Source organism: Mesoplodon bidens (genome assembly GCF_964165515.1).
Source record: "Mesoplodon bidens genome assembly, chromosome: 6".
Taxonomy (NCBI): Eukaryota; Metazoa; Chordata; class Mammalia; order Artiodactyla; family Ziphiidae; genus Mesoplodon; species Mesoplodon bidens.
The window spans coordinates 97781887-97807524 of record NC_138162.1 but is presented as its reverse complement, the minus strand read 5'-3'; the positions used below and the strand labels follow the sequence as shown (position 1 = coordinate 97807524).

The following is a 25638-nucleotide window of genomic DNA, read 5'->3' as shown; positions in this document are numbered from 1 at the left end:
GATTTTTCTAAGCCTACCACTTATGCACATGCCTTCCTATCTTTCTACGTAGCTACCTATGGATCTAGCAAAATAGTAGAAAGTGCTTACTATGTCTGGCCACTCTCCTAAGCACCTCAGAAATATTATTTAAACCTCCTACCAGCCTTATGACATCAGAACTATTACTGGGTTGAGGAGTTGCTGTTAGTTGCCTAGGATAGCCACAACTGGAGCACAGGTGGTCTGGCTCCAGGCTCTCCCCTGTACCCATTATTGCCTATCACCAGTTCTTACAGCCCAGACCCAGAGTCCCTGAGGAAGGACTCAGCAGTGTTAGCCATCCTTTCCAAAGGACGTGCAACCATGTACCTGAGGAAAGGGAAATGCTGAGACTCCTAAGAAACTCTGACAAGCACACTGGTTCTGTGCTCTTCTAATTCTTGGAAACCTAGAGCAATACCACAGTTCAGTGGATCCAACTGGGGAAACCTCAGGAGCCAGATAGATGCAAGGCACCAGTCAGTTGACTATAACAGAGCTCTGACTCGAGTTTTCCCTGGGAACCCCCAACCCAGACTGTCCCCAGTATATGACTATATAGGTTATTAAAGTAGGAACAGCCAACACCTGAGCATCCCCTTCCTACCAAAATTCCAAATCAAATAAAGCCCCCCTAGGGGAAATGCAGAGAGGGGATGCTGCTGAGGTTAAATCCCCACATGCTCCCACTCAACAGCCTTGTCTGGGAGATTATAATAAGTGTAACTGAGCAATGACTTCCACTGTCAACTGCTACTTCAGATGGAATAGAGCCCCTGGCACTTCAAATGCTGCTTGACAGGGCAAATGTAGTTATTTTGTTGCTAATAAAAGTATAACACTAGAAGTAGTTTACTTTTTGACCTGTAGGAAAAAACAGCCTTACTGCCTTGGTTCATTAACTCTCAGGGTCTATATCCTTGCTTTTCAAAGTGGGGTTGTGGACCAGCAGCATTAGCATCGCATGGAAGCTTGTTAAAAATGTAGAATTCCAGGTCTCACCCAGACCTACTAAAACCAGGATTTGCATTTAAAAGAAGATTCCCATGCAAAGCTCTGGATACCTCCTCTAATCCCCAGAGAACCTGACAATCTCATCAATCCACAAAACTGACAGAAAGCAGCAGTAAGGGCCTTAATTCTTTGAGTAACAGTAGTAAAGGGAAAGATGGTCAATATTTACATACAAATATTTTTAGCAGCTTTATGTGTAACTGCCCCAAACTGGACACAACCCAAATGTCAGCATGTGGTACATCCATACAAGGAAACAATACTCAACAATAAAAATGAACCAACTACTGATCCATGATAAACATGGTTGAATCTCAAAAAAAAGTATGCTGACTAAAAGACAACGTACAAAATTAATGCATACTGTGTTCCATTTATAAAACATTCTCAAAAGTGGAAACTAGTCTCTAGTGTTACAAAGCAGTTCAGTAGTTTTCTGGGGACAGGTGCAGGGCAGGGAGGGGAAGAAGAAAAGGATTAGCAAGGGCCATAAGGAAACTTCTGGGGGTGATGGATATGTTTACCATCTTGATTATGGTTATGTTTTCACAGGTTGCAGTTACCATACTGTACACTTCAAAGTTGCAATTTACTGTATGTCAATTATACTTCAATAAACCTGTTTTTAAAAAGTATATGACTTGATTAATATAAAAATGATAAACAAAAGAAAGTATACTAGTTCCCTGATCTTTTAAAAACAAGAGAAACAAAAGAAAGTACACTAGTTCCCTGATCTTTTATAAACAAGAGAGATATAATTTAAAATTGATAAATCAAGTAATACAGATATGATTCAATTTAGAATTATAAAGAAAACAGTAAGAAAATATGATGGGATAAGAGAAAGGTGGGAGGAAAGAATTTAAAACTGGAAATATGCCGATTCCATCACCGCTCATAGTAAGAAGTCAACAGAACTTTCTAAAGGAACAGAGGACCAAGTACACTACATAAAGTTCTAATAATAAAGATAACCAGGTGACACAAAAATATAACCCTTTCCCATTATTAGAATAAACCTATAAACAGAACCATGAAAACACACAGCATACTTAAGATTATTTTTTTAAATGTAAAATCACCAAAATCAGAAGGCATAGGAAATCATAATGACAGACCTAACACCAAACATTATCAATACAGTTAAGAAGCTATAACCATCAAGTAAGAAAACAACTCCAACTGGATCACAAAACGAAACCCAGCTAACAAGCAGAACAACAGAGAAACATCTAAAACAAAACAGAAAATAATATTTTAAAAATATGAAAGATGTCAAATACACAGTCAAATACAAAGAAAATATCTCATAACTTTAATAAATAAGGGCAACACTGGGGTAAACATTAAATAAACAAACAAACAAAAAAGGTACTTATTAAGGCTTAATAAAGCAAAAATCCACAATAAGGATCTAGCAGTGATAAAATACCTATACACCAACTAACACAGCATCCACAAAGCAAAAGCACAATAAATTCAAAACAGTACAAATGTCACAGCCATTCTCTGACCAATATGCAATAAGTAAACTAGAAAATAACAACAAAACTACTAGCTAATTATAGACAAACACATATGGGTGGCCTGGAGGCACATTTTCTTCCCCATTTTAGTAACCTAGCAGAGAGTTGGCTCAACGTGTGAGGATCAGTTTAGCAGGAGTGCAGGCTCCAGCCACCTGCCTCCAGAGGTACTTTCTAACAAAGCCACTCACTTTCCCAACTGGAAAGTGTCCAGTGTACATGGTCATACAGATGTTCTCTTCTTCCCTGACATACTAAATATATACAGCATTACAGAGGTGGGTTCTACTCTCCTATAACTTTTGCCCCCAAGTTTCTTCTTCCCTAACAAATTATTTTTTATCTAAATGGCTAATTCAAAAATGAATACATGGGCATATTCCTGGCTCAACTATTCCCTCCTTCTTCCTTCTTTTGGAAATGCACCTGGCCTCCAAGAACACAGGTTCTCCTCCATGCCTACATGAAAAGTGCCCTGTGAGTTATACAACGCTGCATCTGGGCCAACTGCTGTGGGAGGTGGCCAGAGCTTCAGTGTAGCTCTGACTGGGGTAAGCTGGTCTAACACTGGAGATCCAAATGAGCAAATCTCATCAACAGATCTAAAGCCACAACCTTCAACTGAACAGTAATAAAGTAATAAAGATCATATCAGTAATAAAGATAACATTTTGCCTTTTTTTCTACTTTTTATTTTTCAATTTATTCCAAACCTCAGAGAGAAGGATGATTTCTATTTATTAAGGCTCCCTCAGATTCCCTAGTAATACATATAATGATATTTTCTGCATTGTTGTTTATAATAGTAAAAAACTAAAAACTACCTATAAGCCCATCAATAAAGGAATAATTATATACATTATGGTATATCCATAGCAAACAATAATAGGAAGTCATTTTTTAAATTGCAGTGATAAAAATCCACATTGGAGAAAACTAGATTCTAAACTATTCCCAGAAATACTTTTTCAAATACAGTGTCTACCACACAGCCAAAGAATAACCAAGGAAACAAGATACAATAAGAACCAGTAGAAAAAAACAATTAAGAAGAAAAAGATCCATGTAAAATTGAGATCCAAAATCATCAAACACTGATTGTCAAAGACATAAAGCCAAGCAGGAAACTGTAAACTATAAAAAGTGACAAAACAGATTTTTTAGAGAACGAAAACAAAATGAAATAAAATAACTCAATGTTTATGACAAATCAGGTGCAGCTTACAAGAAAACTAGTGAGCTGGTAGATGGGTGACAAGAAACTATTCACAGAGAGGTAAGGAAAAACAAATAGATGGAAAATACAGAGATAAAGGATATAGTAAGAAGGTCTAATATATGTCTAACTGGCAGAAGATAAGTGAAATAAAGATCCACCTGAATGAGTTTAAAATAAAGCAGTGGTTTATATCTACTAATCCCAAACTCCCAATTTATCCCTCCCCCACCCCCTTTCCCCTTTGGTAACCATAAGTTTGTCTTCTATGTCTGTAAGAATAAGAATACACACACACATACACACACACAAACACACACACATATGTGTATATATTAATATAAAACTGAATCACTTTGCTGTACACCAAAAACTAACACAACATTGTAAATCAACTATACTTCAATTAAAAACATAAATAAACTAAAATAAAGCAGCAAATTAAACCTGAATAAAAAATAAAGGAATTAATAAAAACCAGAATTGGGATTAATAAAACAGAAACAATAAAGAACAAAGCCCAATACAGATTTTTTTTAATGTATAATGAAACTGAAAAGCATCTGGAGACTGATCAAAGAAAAAGAGAAGACATGAATTACCAATATCAGGAATGAAAAGGGGACATTATTGTTGGTTCTTCTGATATATAACAGATTAAAGAATATTATGGATGACTTTAAACCAATGCATTTGACAATCTAAATGAAATGGATAAATTCCTAGAAAACTAAAAATTTCCAAAAATAAAATTTAAAAACCTGTTTATGTGGTTCTTTTCATATATACATATATGTTTGTACATAATCTATATATCAATGTATGTAAATATATATTCAAGTAAAAGCCAGGAAAAGGCCCCAAAATATACATATTAAATTAGCATATTAGCAGTAATTACTTATGTGGAGAGAAAGGGAATGAGGGAAAGCTGCTGAAAAGGCTTTTAAATTTTTACATTAAACACATACTCAGATATTGCCTGTGGAATTAAAAGCTAACAACCATGAAAAAGACAAAAAAAATTTTTTAATTTTTTTGGGGGGGCTTGTCAAATTCTAGAATATTCTAGGGTAATATCTTAGAGTAAGTGACAGAGCTTGGTTGATAAGCCCATTACTCCTGCTATAGTTAGGAAAACATTATAATTTTCACAAAATTACAGTCATAATGTAATTAACACCCAATGAAAGCAAAGGCAATAAAATTCTAAAAAGAGAAGAAAAACCATCAGTTGCAAACTGTGATGTGTAACTACTCTATTCTAGATTACAGATCAATAAATAGGGGATGTTAACAACTCATAAGGGAAAACAACTGATTCCTAGATACCTGTGTCAGTTTTCCATCATTCTTGGCAAGAGGATAAAGGAAACTAAAATTGAGATCTGTAAGTTACTTGGAAAACTAATAAAGGTAGCTAACTAGAGTATTTCATTAATCAATCTTTCACATACTATAATTCAGTACTTCCAATTTCTAATTTGTAATAACATCAAATGGTGGGGGAAGAGTAAAATATAAACTGGATTGCATCCAATCTAACTAAATTAATTACTGATTTTTAAACAGCTCAACCCGCTGACCAACAAACAATTCTGCAAACTTTGAAAATGTTCTTGACTAATCAATTCTTAACACACTACATCTAAAATAAAAATCAAATAATCATTTAGGCAATAGCAAAGAAAATATAACAAGTGCATAATCTCTCAAACTGGATTATAACAGTCACTGTGGTAACAATTAAGTATTTTCAGAATCAGCTTTATTTCAGATAAAGTAAAACAAAAAAGAAATCTGAAAAAGCTTTGAATTCTATAATGGTGAAAACTTAAACTGCAGGAAAAAAAATAAAAGAAACCCTCTGGATTTTTCATGAATAAGTATCAGATGCCTCTAAATCAAATGGAAAGCTTAAAATGGATATACCTAGAATTTATGAAAGCTCTTTTGTATTCATTACTCAAGAATCTCTAAATCTTGGGAATTCCCTGGTGGTGCAGTAGCTAAGACTCCGCACTCCCAATGCATGGGGCCGGGGTTCGATTCCTGGCCAGGGAGCTGCATCCCACATGCATGCCGCAACTAAGAGTTCACATGCCGCAGCTGAGGAGCCCACCTGCTGCAACTAAGACCTGACACAAATAAATAAATAAATATTCTTTTTAAAAGATCCATCTGCTTTAAAAAAGAATCTCTAAATCCTAAAATGGGATACTAGAAAGAGTTTTAGGTAGATTTATGGCTTTACAAGCACATTTCTTAGTTTAGCATTTTATGTAATTAAAAAGAATATAATGACTAAATGCATGAAGTGACAAATACAACACTTTAAACTTTGGCAAAAAATTATTCATACTTTATTCATATTCAAAAACTCTGAATTTACACCAGAGATTATTATTAAACATGATAAATTAGCATCAGAGACTAATATTAAGCCACGATAAATCAGACGTTATGCTTCACAGAAAGGTATATATTTATATATATATATATATGTATTTTTTTGGTGTGTTTTTTTGAGGAAAACTTTTCCAAATACTCTCATTTGTAGTTTACTTACAAGAAATCAAATTATGGGAAGTATTTTCCATAACCAGGAAAAGTTTCAGATAACTAGTTTTTTCTAAACGGATTTACAACCAAAAAGCCCAGCAAGTCAAATTAGGGTGCCTCCCAAAATTGCTTTGGGAGCTTTGCTAAGCGATGGAGCTTTTTCATCATTTGCCAGCCAAATAAGCAGCTGCCCATAGTAGGCTCAACACTTGTTTCCAAAAGGGTACATGGTTAAAGTCACCAGTAACGACCATGTTGCAAAATCCAAGTGAATTCTTTAGCATTCACCTTACCTGACCTATCAGCAGCTTTTGATCAATCAGTCTTCATGAAAGACTTTCTTCCGTTGGGTTTTCAGAATACTGTTTTCTTCCTACCTCCCTACCCTGGCTGATCCTTCTCAGTCTCCTTTATGGTTCTTCTTTTTTCATCCCAGACCTGACACATTATAATGTCTCAGGTTTGGCAGACTTCTTTCCTCTCTACAGTAACTTTCTAGGTGCCTCACCCATTATCAAGTCTTCACATAGCACCAACATTCTGATGACTCCAAAATTTACAACTCAAGCCTGGACTACCTGCCTAAACTCCAAACTCCTCTATCTTGTTGCCTCCTTGACATCTGCACTTGGATGTCTACTAAGCATCAACTAAATTCACATTTCAAACTTGAACTCCTAAGTTACACCTCCAACTCCAAACCAGCAAAGGGGCAGCTATCCTAATTTACGAATCACAATAACTAATCAAACGGCTCCATCCATGTTCCTTCTATCATCCTCAGTCACATCCCAGAAACAACATGAACTGGGATGGAAGAGACAGAATCAAACTCAGGCCAGTACAGGCATAATTCCTTGAATTTTAGGTACAGGCAGACGGAAAGGTATTCCAGCAGAGAATCCAATCTGAAGATGAGAGGAAAGCAGTACAGTTTGGGTCACCTGTCTACACCAATGGGATCCCCGTCAATTTACTCTTTCAACTGGGGATCTACCGTGCCAGTTACTATGCTAGATACTAGGTACAGGTGGAGGAAAAATCCCACTATGTTCTCACAAGAGAGAGGAGATAGGAAAAGGAAAAGTACCATACAGTAGAGAGAGGACTAGAATCCACATTTTCTGCCTCCACATCAAGAGATTTACAAATGGTATGCCTTAATAAACATATACCAAAACAATTCATAGAAACTCACTAGATTTTGGGAATGTACAAAATTTAACTTTTCTACAACAAGATAAACATCTTTGGCAATGTCTCTGAGAAAATGTTATGCTGAGCTGATATTCTTACATAAGAAAAACTTTATATTATGAAATAGAATGTAACCTCTAGCTTAAGATAAAGATGACAGAAAGAAAGATAGATCATGTAGTTACCAAAACATTAAAGAATACTCTCTTGTACAAAGCTAGCTAGGCTGGGACAGGCAAAGAGTTTGATTCCAATAATAAACCCCTGCAGAAAGGAAGCAAAGATAAAAGTCTGACAGAAGTGTGTTTCCACTATATCGTGGTGGGTTTTTCTTTATTTTTTAATTACGAGTGACTTGTTTTGTATTGCTTTGAGCCTTTCAATTCTAAAATTCAAAATCATGCCAACAAAAGTAAAATAAATGAGAAGCACTACTTGAGATGAGGTTTATCCCATAAAATTTACGTAAGATGTTTCATACAAAATTTTTCTCTTCTGTTGTACAAAAATTTGACCCAGAGAGACAGTTTTTTCTGATAGAAAAATGCATAAGAACAGGAGATTTTTCAATCACATGAAGAAAAGCTAATCAGAGAATTTGAAAACTTTCAAAATTAAATTATTTCCTTTTATAAAACATTACAGTATAACAAAATCTTAAGAAAAAAGATGTTTGTTAGATAGATGAATTTTGTGATCCAGCCTTTTAACATAATTACCTGTATTTCAATGCAAATTCAGCTCTGCATTTACATGGCTAAATTAAAGCTTTTGCAATTTTATTTCATCAGAAAAAAAAGGAAAAGGAAGCCAGAAATGCCTGGCATTTTAAAGAATCACTGTGGAAGATTATTTACAAAAATATCATCCACATCACACTAGATTCTACAATTTAAAATTCTAGTGAAAACCTATTTTAAACATTTCTTTTTTATTAGATAGCAACCCCTTGAGGCCTCAACTTGAGAGAACTGGGCCTGCCCCCTCAGAGTTTCTACTTCACAAAGAATTCTAAAAATGTTTTCCAGCTCTTCATGAAACACCATCTAATTAACAGAACAACTAGTCATAAGTAGATAAACACCTCTGCTCTAGAACAGCATATTCTACACTGCTAATTTGCACAATGGAGGTCCCAGTAGTGAGGTACCCACATCATGCACCTGGAGGAGGGATGGTAAGTTCAGGAACAACAGCCGTTATTAGATTGGGATCATCTCATGTTTGTGCAACCATGCTGACTTGCTGATGCCTAATACTTTAAAATAGTCAGTTAACTGCTTTCAACCTACACATCCCATACCTGAAGGGGGGCAGTGAGGACATCTAACAATGAGAATTTCTTTAGAATAAAACATCTCAAAACAGAGCCATAAGAGTTGTTGTTTTTTTTTTTTTTTTTCCCTTTGAAAAGAGCAAAAGACCTAAATTTTGTTCTAGGATTTTGGAGTTACTTTTTAAGAAGATGCTTTCTAAGAAGCTAGGAAAAGTAAAGTAAGGAATTTAGTGACTCAAAACACAGAACTTCTTTCTGACCTCTATTTTAATAAAATAGCTTTCAAATGAGTCTAGTACCTCTAAGTTCCTTATAGACTCTCTTTTATTAAAAACAAGCACAGCCTAATAGTCACTATGACCAAGAATAAAGTCCATTCACCCTTCAGACCACAGAGAAAGATACTCTAAATGTGGAAAATGACAATATAATGAAACAAAAGGGGAAAGTGGTATCAAACAGGTAGGATATATTCTGATTTGTACTATTACTGATACTGCTACAATGACCAATTTCAATATATGTATGGTTGTTGAAAACCAGCTCATAAAATTCCTGAAAATTTAACAATCCTCGAGTCCATATGAACAGGCGCCAGCACATGTACATATAGAACAGCCCCAAGAGTACAATGCAGGATCCTCCTCCACCAGCATCCACTAACATCCACCAGACAAACCATTTCCTCCCATGGAAAAAATAGCCCCAGGAAGCCCTTCTCTAGGAGAACTATAGCATAAGGACCAAGAAGAAAGCTGGAGGCCTATGTGCAAATCTGGTCCATAAACCAATTTTGTTTGACATTCAAAGGGTTTCTTCTCAAGAAAAACCTTAAAACTAGGAGATATTTTCTAAAAATCTAGAATTCTGGCTTCTCTTGAAAATAAATAAGAAAAAAGAATATAAGAAAAAATGCAGAAAATTATTCAAGAAATAACATAAGAAAGGTTTGCAGAACTCAAGATATATGAAGCTACTAAAAACATGGATCTAATTTGACAAATATAAAGAATATATGTAGCATGTATATATAATGAAGCATAATAATAACAAACTCCCTTAAAATCACCAAAGTAAGAAACAGGTCAGAACTAATACCTTATCTGCCCAGTGTTCTTCACCTATTCTTCCACCTGCCTTCTCAAACCCAAAGTTAATCACTGAAGTCTGTGTTTATCATTCTCATATTTTTCCTCTGTGTGTGCATGTATATGTATGTGATTTCATTGCATTTACACATCTCTAAACTATATACTGTTTTGCATTGCTTTTAGTTTTACAAAACATTATATGTTGTTTTAACTCAACATTTTTCAAAGATTTATCTTTGCTGCTACATGTGTAAGTTATTTATTTGCAAGGCTGCCCATGTCCAACTGTACAAATATACCAAAACATCTATCCATTCTCCTGTCATTGATATTTGTTTGTTTTTAGCTTTTTAATATGAACAATATTGCTACTATAAACAGTATTTTTCTTATATCCTGGTATAAGTAGTCTCCCTGGACACGTGCAAAATGCCTATAGCATAGTGCTGTTTCAAACTCTAAGTAGCAAACCACTCATTAGAAGACCAAAATCAGGAAGTTTTAAAAATAAAATAGGATAGTATCAAACTGCAATGCACAAAGAAAGGTAATTATTTCATGAATCTTTGATACCCACCCACCCCTATGTGTTTACTGGACCAAATTGTAAGTATATTTGCTACTGTCTAGTAAAAACAGTCTTAAAGTCACCCTTCTAGGTAAATACCCCATAAAAATGTGAACTATTGACTCTTTTGGGATGTGGATGCTCAACTTTGTAAGATAACACCAACAAACTTTTCCTAACCACTTACACCAATTTATACTCCCATTGAAAATGTATAAAACTTCCTGGTGATCCACTTCCCCGCTAACTTTGGTAATGTCAGGCATAAGAATTTTTGGTTAATCTGGTAAATACAAAATAGCATCCCACTGTGGTATTAATTTCCATTTCTGTGATTGCATATGAGGTTGATCATCTTTCCATATGTTTACTTCCTATTTCCCTTTCCTCTTGTGTGAAACATTTTTCTGTCTTATTGATTTCCCGGCTGCATGTATGTATGCATGTGTTGATCCATGTCTGCATGTATATATATATATGAATCTTTTGGCAGCTATGTGTTTCAAGTCTTTTCTCCCAGTTTGTGGCTTTTCTTTCTCCTTTCTTCACAGTGTCTTTTAATGAACGGATGTTCTTAATTTCATAGAACTTATCAACCTTTCCTTTTGTTTTGTATTTTGTGTTTAAGAAATTTTTCACTCCATCAAGATCATATAAGTTTGTTTTACCTCATAAATGTAGTCAAATCTTTGCCATCCCCCAGTGATCTCAATGCCTTCTCTCTCCTTATCAGTTCCCCTACTTCTATGGGTCTGTTTTGGGTTCTATATTCCACCCCATTGGTCAATTTATCTATCCCAAAGCCAGTAATATACCATCTTAACTTCCATATCTTTAAAATAAGTCTTGAGTACTAATAAGGCAAGGACCCTCATTTTCTTCTTCTTTAGAAACGTTTGGCTATTTTGGGGCCTCTTTATGATCATCAAGTTCCTCACAAAATTAATGTACTTTTAAGTTAAATCTGTACATTGAATCATTTGTGAGAATCATCTTTTAGATACTGAATCTTCCTATTCAAGAAGACAATGTCTCTATTTAATTTTTTAAATGTCTTACAATAATGTTTCATAATTTTTCCATACAGCCTGCATATGTTTCTAGATTCATTTTTGTTCCTACTGTCAATAATATCTCTTTCTGACTGATATCTTTTGTCTGTTGCTGTTGGCAAAAAGGCAATTGATTATTTTTTAATATGGATCTTATATTCAGCCATCTTGCAACACTCGTTATTTCTAATAATTTGTGGATCCTTTTAGATTTTCAATAGAGACAATCACTTGAGAAAGACAGTGTTATATTTCTTCTTTTTCAGTCATTATTTTATTTCTATTTCCTGCCTTTCCACAAATGCCAGGATTTTCAGAACAATGTTGAACAGAGGTGGTGATTGCAGGCCTCCTGTCTTTTTTTTTTTTTTTTTGCAGTACGTGGGCCTCTCACTGTTGTGGCCTCTCCCGTTGCGGAGCACAGGCTCCAGACGCGCAGGCTCAGCGGCCATGGCTCACGGGCCCAGCCGCTCCGCAGTATGTGGGATCTTCCCGGACCGGGGCACGAACCCGTGTCCCCTGCATCGGCAGGCGGACTCTCAACCACTGTGCCACCAGGGAAGCCCGGGCCTCCTGTCTTTTTCCTGATTTTAGGAGACCACTTTTACATTTTACTAAGAAATACCAGGCTAAGAAAACTCCCTTCTATTCCTAGTTTACCTTTAGCTTTATCTGTGATAGATTTGACATCTCTCATTCTTTTTATCAATCTATTGAGAAAAACGTATGACTTTAATGTGATATCTTTGTCTGGTTTTGGTATCAGGGTGATGCTGGCTTCGTAGAATGAGTTCAGAAGCATTCCTTCCTTTGCAAATATTTTGGAATAGTTCACAAAGAGTAGGTGCTAGCGCTTTTCTAAATGTTTGGTAGAATTAACCTGTGAAGTTGTCTAGTCCTAGACTACAGTTTGTTGGGAGTCTTTTTATTATGGATTCAATATCATTACTGGTAACTAGTCTGTTGATATTTTCTATTTCTTCCTGGTTCAATGTTGGGAGATTGTACATTTATAGGAATTCTTCCATTTCTTCTAGGTTGTCCATTTTATTGGTGAAAAATTGTTCATAGTAATCTATTATGATCCTTTGTATCTCTGTGGTGTCAGTTATAAATTCACCTTTTTCATTTCTGACTTTATTGATTTGGTCCCTCTCTCTTTTTCTTGATGAGTCTGGCTAAAGGTTTATCAATTTTGTTTACCTGTATCTTTTGACTTACATGTAAAGTGATTATTGATGGGTAAGTGCTGCCATTTTTAAAATTGTGTTTGGGTTGTTTTTGTAGTTGTTTTTTGTTCTTTTTCTTGTTCTCTTCCCTTGTGATTTGATGATTATCTTTAGTGTTATGCTTGGATTCCTTTCTTGTTTTGTGCGTGTGTATCTATTATAAATTTTTGGTTTGTGGTTACCACGAGGTTTATGTATACCATTATATATGTATTAAGTAATTTATTTTAAGCTGCTCCCCTCTTAAGTTCAAATGCATTTTAACAACACTGCATTTCCATCCACCCCACTATTTACTGTTTTGACATCATATTTTACATCTTTTTGTTTTATGTATCCCTTTACTACTTATTGTGGATATACGTAATTTTACTACTTTCATTTGTTAACTTTCCTATAGTTTTGTATTGGGTTGATTTACTACCTTTACTATACAGTTGCCTTTACCAATGATATTTTTTTCTTTCATAATTTTCATATTTCTAGTTGTGACCTTTTCTTTTTTTTTTTTTTTTTTTTTTTTTTTTTTTTTTTTTCTTTTTGCGGTATGCGGGCCTCTCACTGTTGTGGCCTCTCCCGCCGCGGAGCACAGGCTCCGGACGCGCAGGCCCAGCGGCCATGGCTCACGGGCCCAGCCGCTCCGCGGCATATGGGATCCTCCCAGACCGGGGCACGAACCCGTATCCCCTGCATCGGCAGGCGGACTCCCAACCACTGCGCCACCAGGGAGGCCCGTGACCTTTTCTTTTTTTTAAATTTATTTTGAGGTGTGTTTATTACCCTTTGGACAAGTAAGCAGAACGTCCAACTGACCAAGATTCAAGGAGGGATGGTCAGAGCTGGCTTTAGAGGAAGACAGCAAGTCATATATGGAAATTTAACAAGGAGCTAAGGAGGCTCCCTGGAGTGACAATGTTCATGGATCAGTGAATATACAGGCCTGCTGGTCAGGTCTATTTTAGAAAAGTAAATTTGCTTTCTTGTAGGTAAATTCCAAAACCAGCTAATGTGGTCTCCAGGATCGAGGGGATTTTATTAGAATCCCCAACAATGCTAAATCAGCAACCCCTTTCCCTTACTAATCTATCTAAAAACAAAAAAAAAGTACTACCCAAAACCCTCTCCTCATGTTTTCACTTTTCCCAGTGTCTTTTCAGGATGAGCCCTGACAGATAGTTGAACAACTGCCCTTTGGACGGTGGCTGCAGAGAGCTGAGCAAAGGGTCTTGGAATTCTGAAATGCAGATCAGATGACATTCTTATAACTTAATTATCTTGATTCTCTAACATTCTTTTACCTGTTGACATTATCATATTAAAATTTTATCATGCCTGAAATGTGTATTCTTGCAGTAAAAAGCACTCCAGGTTACAATTTTTCCCCTTCTCAAAAATACTGCTATTTCTCTAGATGGTTGTTTTTATTCCATCATCCATCATGATAAAAACTAGATAGCTAGTGGGAAGCAGCCACATAGCACAGGGAGATCAGCTCGGTGCTTTGTGTCCACCTAGAGGGGTGGGATAGGGAGGGTGGGAGGGAGACGCAAGAGGGAGGAGATATGGGGATATATGTATACATATAGCTGATTCACTTTGCTATACAGCAGAAACTAACACATCCTTGTAATCAATTATACTCCAATAAAGATGTTATAAAAAATGGCCTTTTCTTTTTTGCTTACAGAAATCCCTTTAACGTTTCTTGTGAAGTTGGTTTGGTAGTGCTAAAAGCTTTTTTCGTCTGTAAAAGTTTTGACCTCTACATCAAATCTGAATGAAAGCCTTGTGGGTATTTTAGGTTGTAGGTTTTTCCCTTGCATCACTTTAAGTATATCATGCCACTACTTTCTGCCCTGCAGGGTTTCTGCTGAAGTCAGCTGAAAATCTTATAGAAGCTCCCTTTTAGGTAACTTGTTACTCTTCCTTGCTGCTTTTAATATTCTCTTTAGCTTTAGTTTTTGCCATTTTAATTATACAATGAATTGTATCTTGGTGTGGTCCTTTTTCGGTTGATGCTGTTTGGGGCTCTCTGTGCTTCCTGGGCCTGGGGATGTCTGTTTCCCTTCCCAGGTTAGGGAGGTTTTCAGCTATTATGTCTTCAAATATGTTCTCTTCCACTTTCTCTCTTCTCCTTCTGGGACCCCTATAATGCAAATGTTAGTATGCTTAATGCTGTCCTACAAGTCTCTTAAACTGTCCTCTTTTCTTTTTTTTTTTCTTTTTCTTCAGCTTCATTGATTTCCACTACTCCATCTTCTAGATAATTTGTTCCTCTGTATCATCTAATCTACTGTTGATTCCTTCTAGTGTATTTTTTCTTTCAGTTATTGCATTCTTAACCTCTGTTTACTCATTTTATATTTTATAACTCTTTGTTAAAAACTTCTACCTTTCCACTCTGTTCATCCAATCTTCTCCTGATTTCTTTGCTATCTATCAATATTTGGTAGTTTGGTTACATTTCCTGACCTTGGAGAACTGTCCTTTACTAGGAGATGGCTTATCTGTTCCAGCAGCACACTCCTATCTGGTCACCAGAGCTGTATGCTCCAGGGGTGCCCGTTATGGAGACTGCACGGGCCCTTCTGTTATAGCAAGCTGACCACTATGAATGGTCTAGCAGGCGTGGCTGACCCCCAGTTCAGTTGGTTGCCAGGTCCTGCCTTATGCAGAGTCTGTCGGCTGCTGCTGGGTAGGGCTGGGTCGCAAGGCAGCTGGCTGTGGATCCCCAAGGGGTTCCGAGGCTACTGTTGGCTCACTGGTGGGCAGAGCCAGGTTTCAGGGTGGGTGGTTACAGGGCTTGGGTTCCTGGATCTAATGTTGATCTGCTGGTGGGTGGCGCCAGCTCTTGACACACCTGGCTACAGGGCCCAGGGTGTCCCAAAGATGGTGTCGTTCTGTTGGTGAGTGGGGCTGGATCCTAGGGAGGCCTGCTGAGGGGTCCAAGGTGTCTTGGAGCTGGTGTTGGCTTGTTAGTGGGCAGGACCAGTACCAGGGCCTAGGGTGGGATGGGGGGTGGGGTGCACCAGAGCAGGTCCTGCAAGCAAGTTGGTGAAGTCGGTCTGAGGCTAGTGCTGGCCCACTGGTGGGCAAAGCCAGATCCTAGAGTCTTTGGCTGCAGGGTCCTGGAGTTGGTGTATCAACTTGCTGGTGGGCAGGGATGGGGCTCAAGGTGACCTGGGGCTGGTGCCTGCCCACTGGCTGGTGATATTGGTCTAGGGTTAGTGCTGGCCAACTGGTGTGTACAGCCAAGTCCTAGGGTCTCTAGCTGCAGGGCCCTCAGGTGGGGGAACTAGTGCCAGTTTACTACTGTGCAGGGCTTGGTCCTGGGCCCTCTGGTGGACAGGGCCAGGTCCCAGGATGGCTGTGGGCTCAGGGAGACTTAAGGCAGTTGGCAGGCTGGTGGGCGGGGCTGTGTCCAGCCCAGCTAGTTGCTTTGCCTGAGGCATCCCAGTACTGGTTGTGAAAGGCTGGTGGGTGGGGCCAGGTCCTGGAGCTAATAAGCTAAAGGGAGAATTCCAAAATGGTGCTTGCCAGCATCAGTGTCCTAACGGTAGAATGAGTTCCCAGAAATGTCTGCCACCAGTGTCTATGTCCCCAGAGTGAGCTGCAGTTGCCTCCTCCCTCTCCAGGAGGCTCTCCAAGATCAGCAGTTGCGTCTGAATCACACTCTTCTCCAACTACTGCATCTGCCTTAGGTCCTGGAGGATGCAAGATTGTGTGTGTACCCTTTAAGAGTGGAGTCTCTATTTCCCACAGCCCTCTGGCTCTCCCAAAAGCAAGCACTGCTGGCCTTCAAAGCCAAACATTCTGGGGGCTTGTCTTCCCAGTGTAGGATGGCTGTACACCAGAAACTAACACAACATTGTAAATATATATATATACTCTTTTTCATATTCTTACCCATTATGGTTTATTACAGGGTATTGAATATAGCTCCCTGTGCTATATAGTAGGGCCTTGTTGTTTATCTATTTTACAAACAATAGTTTGTATCTGCTAATCCCAACCTCCTAATTTATACCTCCCACTCCCTTCCCCTTTGGTAACCATAAGTTTCTCTTCCATGTCTGTGAGTCTGTTTTGTAAGTAAGTTCACTTGCATCATATTTTAGATTCCACATATAAGTGATATCATATGATATCTGTCTTTCTCTTTCTGACTTACTTCACTTAATATGATAATACCTAGGTCCATCCATGTTGCTGTAGACTGCATTATGAAATTTAATGAAGATTTTAGGATCCAGCACATGATACCTTTTTATAAACGTTTCACATGTTCATGAGAAGTATACATACTCTCTTATTTGGGGTTAAGAGTATATTAAACCAAACTTGATACTCAGGTTGTTCAAATCTTTATTTTTAATCTTTGTCTTTTGACCTCACTGATAAGTTGGGAGAGATAGGTTGCAATTATCCACAATGACAGAGGATTTGACAATTTCTCCTAAATACATCCAATATGGCTTTATTTGTACATTTTGAGATCTTTGTTTTCAGGTGCATACAAGTCAGTATGACATTTCCTAAAAAATTTAAACTTTTATCATATGTGGTGACTATCTTACTAATAATCCTTTTTATCTCAAAGTATATATCTACATACCTCTTTCCTTTGGTTAGTCATCTCCTGGTATAAAAAGAACTATACCAGATGTGGCTATTATTAACAATACACAGCCTATTTACATTTTTTAATCAGATCTAAACATCTATGTCTGTCAACAGCAAGTTTAATCAACTGACATTAATGGTAATTACTTTACTTATTTCAACATCTTATGATTTAATTTGTCCTAAGGTTATGCTTCTTTTTATATTTTTTATGGATCTGATGAACTTTCTTCTGGTTTTCGTTTTGTTTTGTTTTTCTTACTACTCCCTTCACTCTCCAACTCCTCTGTAAGCTTTATGCTCCATTTCCATGAAGAATATCTTAGGACCCCTATCAAAGGATACATAGGCCTTAAAACCTTTCATCTCTGAAAAGCAAAAACCAATGAAAAGCCCTGAGCCAAGCGTGAAGCAATGTATCCAAATTAGAACTGAAAGATTTTTTTAAATATATAAATTAAAAAAGTGGAAGACTAGAATTAATTCTAAAAACTAGAAAAAATAAAAAAGATAGAAGACATCTGAGATGGATGGATAGATGGATGGCAGTGAGGGAGGGACAGAGAGAGAGAAAGGGCAGCTGAGATGGAGAAAGGAAAGAAATCAGGCCGTGTGTCTGCTTCAGCACAACCTGTGAGCTAATATGGTTTTTCTATCTTTAAATAGGTAGAAAAAAAAATCTATTTAAAATACTATTTCATAACTTATAGAAATTACATGGAATTCAAATTTCACTGTGCATGAAATTTTATTGTAACAGAAAAACACACATTTGTTTACATACTGTGGCTGCTTGAGCACTGTATGTCAAAGTTGAGTAGCTGGTACAAGATAAGGATGTCTCCTGTCACTAGTCCTTTACAACATCATACTAGAAGTCCTTACTAATGCAATTACACAAGAAAAGGAAATAAAAGGTAATACAGACTGGGAAGGAAGACATTAAACTGGCTTTGTTTGCAAAAGATATTTTCATGCATGATGTGCAGAAACCTGAAAGAATTAACAAAAACATTCCTGGAACAAATAAGCAATTATACCAAGGTTGCAGGACACAGGGTAAATATACAAAAGTCAATCATTCTTTTATATACCAACAACGAACAAGTGGAATTTGAAATTAAAGACACAATATCACTTACACTAAGACCCCAAATAATGAAATACTTAAGATATAAATCTAACAAAATATGTACAAGATCTATATGAGGAAATTAAACTAATGCTTGAAATCAAGGAAGGACTAAATAGAGAGAAGATATTCTGTGTTCATGGATAGGAAAACTCATATTGTCAAGATGTAGATTCTTCCCAATTTAATCTATGCAATGCAATTCTCAATCAAAAGCACAGCAATTTATTTTGTGGATATTCACAAACTGATTCTAAAATTTATATGGAGAGGCAAAAGAGCCAGAATAACCAACACAATATTGAAAGAGAACAAAACTGGAGGACTGAAAGCAACCAATGTCAAGAGTCACTATAAAGCTACAGTAATTGAAGACAGTACGGTTACTGGCAAAAGAACAGACAAATAAATAAAGGAACAGAACACAGAGCCCAGAAACAGATCGCAAAAATACCGTCAACTGATCTTTGACAAAGGAATAAAGGTAATATAATGGAACACTGATAGTCTTTTCAACAAATAGTGCTGAAACAACTGGACATCCAGAGGCAAAAACATGAATCTAGACACAGACCTACACCCCACAATTAACTTAAAATGGATCACAGATCTAACTGTAAAGCACAAAACCATCAAACCCCTATAAGATAACATAGGAGAAAACCTAGAAACCTTGGGTATGACAATGACTCTTTAAATACAACACCAAAGGCACAATCCATGAAAGAAATAATGGATAAGTTTGACCCTAATAAAATAAAAAACTTCTGCACTATAAGATAACGTCAAGAGAATGAGAAGACAAGCAACAGATTAGGAAAAAGTATTTGCAAAAGACACACCTGAATAAGGAATATTATCTAAAATATACAAAGAACTTTTAAAACTCAACAATAAGAAAACAATCCAATTAAAAACTGAACCAAAGACCTTAATAAACACCTCACCAAAGAATATATACAGATGGTAAATAAGCCTATGAAAAGACACTCCACATCATATGTCATCACGGAAATGCAAATTTAATCAACTAAGATCTACCACTACACACCTATTAGAAGAGCCAAAATCTGGAACACTGACAACACCAAATGCTGGCAAGGATGTAGAGCAACAGAAACTCATTTACTGCCAGTAGGAAGGCAAAATGGTACAGCCACTTAGGAAGACAGTTTGGCAAATTCCTATAAAACTAAACAGACTCTTACCACATGATCCAGCAAGCGTGCTCCTTGGTAGTTACCCAAAGGAGTTGAAAACACGTCCACTCAAAAATCTGCACACAGATGTATATAGCAGCTTTATTCATAGTCGCCAACACCTGGAAGCAACCAAGGTGTCCTTCAGTAGGTAAATGGAGAAAGTGTGATACATCTACACAGTGGACTATTATTCAGCAATAAAAAGAAATGAGCTATCAAGGCATGAAACGACATGGAGAAAACTTTAATGCATGTTACTAAGTGAAAGAAGCCAATCTGAAAAAGCTACATATTACATGATTCCAACTATATGATGGAAAAATATGGAGACAGTAAAACATGGTTGCCAGAGAGGGCAGAAGGGATGGATAGGCCAAGCACAGAGGATTTTTAGGGCAGTGAAAACACTCTGCACAACACTATAATGATGGGTGCATGTCATTTTACATTTGTTCAAACCCATGGAATGTAAAACACCAAGAGTGAACCCTAACATAAACTATGGACTTGGGTAATTATAATGTGTCAACATACGTTCATCAATTGTAACCAATGTGCCTGTAACCAATGTAACCTCTGGTGTGAGATATTAATAATGGGGGAGGGGACTATGCATATTGTGGTGGCAGGGGATATATGAGAAATCTCTTTACCCACCCCTCAATTTTGATGTGAACCTAAAACTGCTCCTGAAAAATAAAGTCTTTAAAAAAAAGAAAAGTTGAGTTACTGCAACAGAGACCATAATACCCCTGCAAAGCCTAAAATATCTGCTATCTGTCCCTTTAAGAAAAAGTTTCCTAGCCCCTGGTTTAATGTACTAAATGAACAGATTTGATCAAGACAGTTTTTACCTGCCCTTCAAAATCTCACTAAGTCACCACCAAAGACATCTTAAAAATTTTATGTCCATTGTAATGCTGTAGTGAAAAGTATCATTACCTAATATTGGGGAACTCATGGAATAGGAAAAACAGTACTGGATCAGGATCCAGAACAGAAATAGTACAGCTTCAACCAGTGAAAAGGAAAATCCACTACAAAGAAAGTAGTTCTTCATTTAAAAAGAGTCAGAAAAATTCCAATTTCAGATTCAATAAAATAGAAAGAGGCTGGGAACAAACATCAACGTAATGTTTATAACTGAACCAGTCTTAGCCATTCATCCCAGCATATATATAGAGTTACAGACAGCATCAACTTTTACTTCCAAGATCAAGTTCTCTGACCAACATGGAAACCAAACCCATGCTCTGCCTCAGAAGACATCTATCCTCACCATGTGGTTGAAGCTGGAGAGAGAAGCAGAGGAGAGCCTTCAATAACACTGGCAGAGGATAAACAAAAGTCATGAAGGTGACAAGAAACATTCTAGAAATCAAAACACATATATTTTTTAAAAACTTAGCCCTAAACAAAAAAGGAAACAACAATAACAAAACCACACAAGACCCCAAAAGATGCCACATGGTCAAATTCTAATCTTCCAAATAACAGATGATTTCCCTGTATAGTACAGAAAAAGGTGAAAAACTTTTCACTTCATTCTATGAAGGCTGTATAAACATGATACCAAACCAGAAAGGGTAATACAAAAAACAAAATTAGAAGATTCCCATCTCGTTTATATCAAAGTATATAAAATTAAATCCAGCAGTATATATTAAAAACCAGGAACCCCATGACCAGGTAGTGTTTATTCTAGTAATACAAGGCCAGCGCAGCATCAGTAAGACTATTAATACAATTCAGTATAATAAAATCTGAGACAAATTTTAATATATACCATCCTGACACATAACAAAAAGGCAGTTGACAAACTTTAACCCTTATTCTCGATTAGAAAAGAGTAGCAAACTCCTAAACAAGTTGAAATAGAAGAAAACTCCCTGAACTTGATATTTACTGGCAAAATATTAAAAGCATTCATTAAACTCAAATAAAGGTAAGGATGAACATGATCTCTTCAACAGCTGAATATTGTACCAAAAACCTTAGCCAATGTGAGAATATATGAAAAATATGTTAAGATTAAAATGCTGGAAAAAGAAGAGATAAAAATTGCATTTTTATATATAATGAACATTTTTTGCTTTCTGGAAAACACAAGAAAATTAATTGAGAAAAAACAATGACTTATACAAGTACAAGCACATAAAATTTACCAAATTTCCTACAGACCTACAACAATAACCAGACTTCAACAGAAACACGGTGAAAAGATCCCATTCAAAGGAATAAATGCTATAAAACAGCTAGGGATAAATCTGAGGGGGGAAAAAGATACAAGACAAAGCCAATGTGAAGAAAACTTTCTTGACGAACATTAAAACATGAATGACCACCCCCCCAAAGTGAGAGCCATGCATATCATGGATGGAAAGATTCAGTATCATAAAAATGTCAATTCTTTATAAACAAGATTTATAGAAATTCCAATCGCAGTCTCGTGAGAGTATTTTTCTTCTTCACTTTAAAATTAATAATTCTAAACTCATTTGGAAGAATTGATGTGTGAGAATTAGCAAAGAAAATCTTCGAGGAAAAAAGAAAAATAATAATGATGGGGACTTAGTACCCTCTAGATATTAAAGCTTCTAGAATTGAATTAGGGTGGAACATTAAGAGGCAATACCTGTAATACAGTTAACAAAAGATTAATATAAAATTGGCTTTAGGTAAATAATTATTAAATAATGCTATAGAAAAGAGGATAAAGAATGTGAAAAGGCAATTTACAGGAGGGGAAAGGCAAGTCTAATCTGAAAAGATATACTAGCATCTGAGAAAGTGAAAATTAAAATGCTAAGATTATTTTTTTCTTTAACTCTGGCAAACTTAAAAAATAGCAACATTAAATGCTACAAGACTATAAGGAAACAGGTACTGTCATGTGATTGATGGGAATATAAATTATTACCATCTTTTTGCAAAATAATCTGGTAGGATTTATTAAAATGAACACATGATACTTAGAACTGCAATACCATGTTTAGGAATCTATCTTATAAATATACATATTGATGTTCTAAAAGACTTTGTACAAAGATAATCACTGCTTTATTATAAATAACGAAAATAGCAAAAAAACCACAAAAACAAAACAACAAAAACATCCTAAGTGTTCATTAATGAAGAAATAGTTTAAAATTCTGGATAAGACTATGCTATGGATTACTATGCAGTAATGTATTAAAAAGTATTAATAATAAATTGATATGTACTGAAATAGAAACATTACACAGAAATTTATAATTCTAAGGAGATAGTATGATCCCATTTATGTAAAAAACAAAAAAATTCCCTATCTATAAATATGTCTGTGTATGCAATTATTTAAGAAATATAAATACTTATGTCAAAGGCTTATACCCAATTATTCTTTGTTTTCTAATAATTACCTCTATATGCCATGTCATCATAAATAGGAGGCATCTTTAATTATAAAAACATTTTTCACAACTTTTCAAATTAAATATATTACATGCTGTTTTACAACCAGCTATAGGTCATGATTATCTAACTATATAAATATTTTAGCCAAAGCGTATACATAAAGACAGTGTGCAACTTTTAAAATCTGACACTTAAGGTCACCTTCAGCATGCTAAAAGGAGAATTTAATTGTGCTTACCGATTTCATTAATCACTGCTCTTATTCTGGAGACAAAAGGACCAACTTCACTGGCACTCATTTTGACTCTTTCCTTAAGGTCAGCACCTGCAAAGTATTTTATTTACAAATGTAATCTAGTTATAAACCAAATTTTAAGGCAACAAACTGAACGTTTACTTAAGATTCATATATAACTTGAAGACAGACTAGATTTATCTATCAAAGGAATTACAGTATCTAAGTTTTCCTTCCCGAAGACCAGCACCAGATTGAATATAATATTTGTTTGTTCATGTATCTACCATGTGCTTAATAATGCTTCTCAAACTTCATGGTCTCAGAACCCCTTTATACTCTTAGAGAAGGAGGCATTGTTAAGATTACATATATCTACCAATAGTTATTCTATTAGAAAATGAAACAACAAAATTTTTAAAATATTTATTTATTCATTGAATAAAATACAAATAAACCCATTCCTGTTAACATAAATGATTACAGACTGATGCCACTTTCTTGGTTCTCGAAAAGATGCTGTCAGTTCTATCCACCACTGCTTCTGTCCCATCAGTGCAAATGCCAACCCAGTGAAAAGGGCAAATCACACCTTCCTACTATGAAAATCACTGGGACTTCATGGATGCCCACCTTCGTGACTCCAGATCACATTTGAGAATCACTGGTCTTAAAGCATGTGCAAATTGACAATTTCATAATTACGAGTTTATCACAGAACCATAACTTTGGAACAGATAAAAATAAACGTAAGGAATTCCTTAAGGGATTGTTTACTCTGTGGCTCAACAAAGACATTCTTTTTAATAAAATTAAACTCACTGAGAAAAGGTATGTCCCCATTAAAATAAACAAACAAATAAAAACAAAGTAAAATTACAGCATAGATAGTACATACTCAGCTACTTATTTTCTTATTAGCCCATTATAAATTGATCATGACTAGACGTAACATCAAGCAGCAGCTGATTCTGAGCCCATATACTTCCTGTGGAAGTGAGAACTGCAGTTGACAAAACACATATCCTACAACCCATCAGTTCTTAGGTATATATACCCTAGAAAATCTCTCAACTATATGCCCAAGGAAATACATACAACATTCAATGCCACATGTATAAAAATAGCAAAAAAAATGGAAAAAAACTAAATATCCTAAGGATTAATAATAAAACGGGGACATATTTATACAACAAAATGTTATATGTGCAGCATGAAAATGAAGGAATTAGAGTATAAATATGGATAAATCTAACGATGTTGAAGGATTTATAATTATATAAATAAATACAACATATATTTATCATTATATATAATTACTGAAAGATAAACAGGATAATAACCATTTAAATAAGTTTTTAAAAGAAGAATGCTATGTAGGGATATAAAACATACATGGAAATGATAAATTCCAAATTCAATTGGTGGTGACCTCTGTGGGGGAGGGAGAGAGATGTGATTGGCAATAGACACAGAGAAATTTAATCTTATTGGTAATACTGTGTTGCTTAAGTTAAGTGGTGGGTACTCAATATGGTAGGTAGTCATGATTTTTGGATGTCCGATATATGTCTTCATAATTTTTTCCATGAAGAATTAAAATTTAGCATGGAAGAAAAATGTTAGTAGTGTCAAAAGAATTCTAAACTAGTAGGATGTATTTGTTAAAGAAATAATGGTTCAACTCACTGTCATTTAACATTAAGAATATAATTTTAAATTGAGAATATAAAATGTTGCCTAGTGCATGTTAGCTAATACATATTGGTTAATAAAAGTAGCTAAATGTAGTGTGGTGTGGGGGAAGGGAATAGACGCAAGAGGAGCCAAAGCAATGAGGAAGTGAAAGCTGATGGGACAGATAGGGACTCTGGATGAGGTGGTCCTGAAGAAGCCCCTGTAACTGCATCATGGGATCCATCACGTCCTCCAGCCTCAGGGCACCATTAGGGTACCCTCTAACACACTAACTAGAGCTCCGATGGGGGGCTTTTACCAACATTCTGCCCCTGTGACCACACAGCAGGCTTTGAAAACCACACTCAGGTTAAAGAGACTAGGCTGCTGGAAGCCATGCCAGGACCTAAAGGGAATCACGGTTTGCTCTTAACACGTGTGGCCCATTAACTGCACACCAGTCCCAGCAGAGAAGTGTAGAAGATGTGTCTCGTTATGGGATGCAGCTTTATCCACACAATGGTATGAGAAAGAAAAGGAGTATCTTTAAAGTGAAGAAAGAAAATAACTGCCAATCTAGAATTCCAAACAAATCAAACCTATCCTTCAAAAATGATG

General features: G+C 36.1%; 1 protein-coding gene across 2 annotated transcripts in view; it reads right to left on the bottom strand.

Annotated features, from left to right (window-relative positions):
• AUH (AU RNA binding methylglutaconyl-CoA hydratase) overlaps positions 1–25638 on the bottom strand; it is a 164192-nt gene that overhangs the window by 83626 nt on the left and 54928 nt on the right. For both annotated transcript variants that reach the window (XM_081237696.1, XM_081237695.1), the window contains one exon: positions 23347–23433. In XM_081237696.1, coding sequence (XP_081093822.1) covers positions 23347–23433 — 87 coding nt within the window. The remainder of the gene's footprint in view (positions 1–23346; positions 23434–25638) is intronic.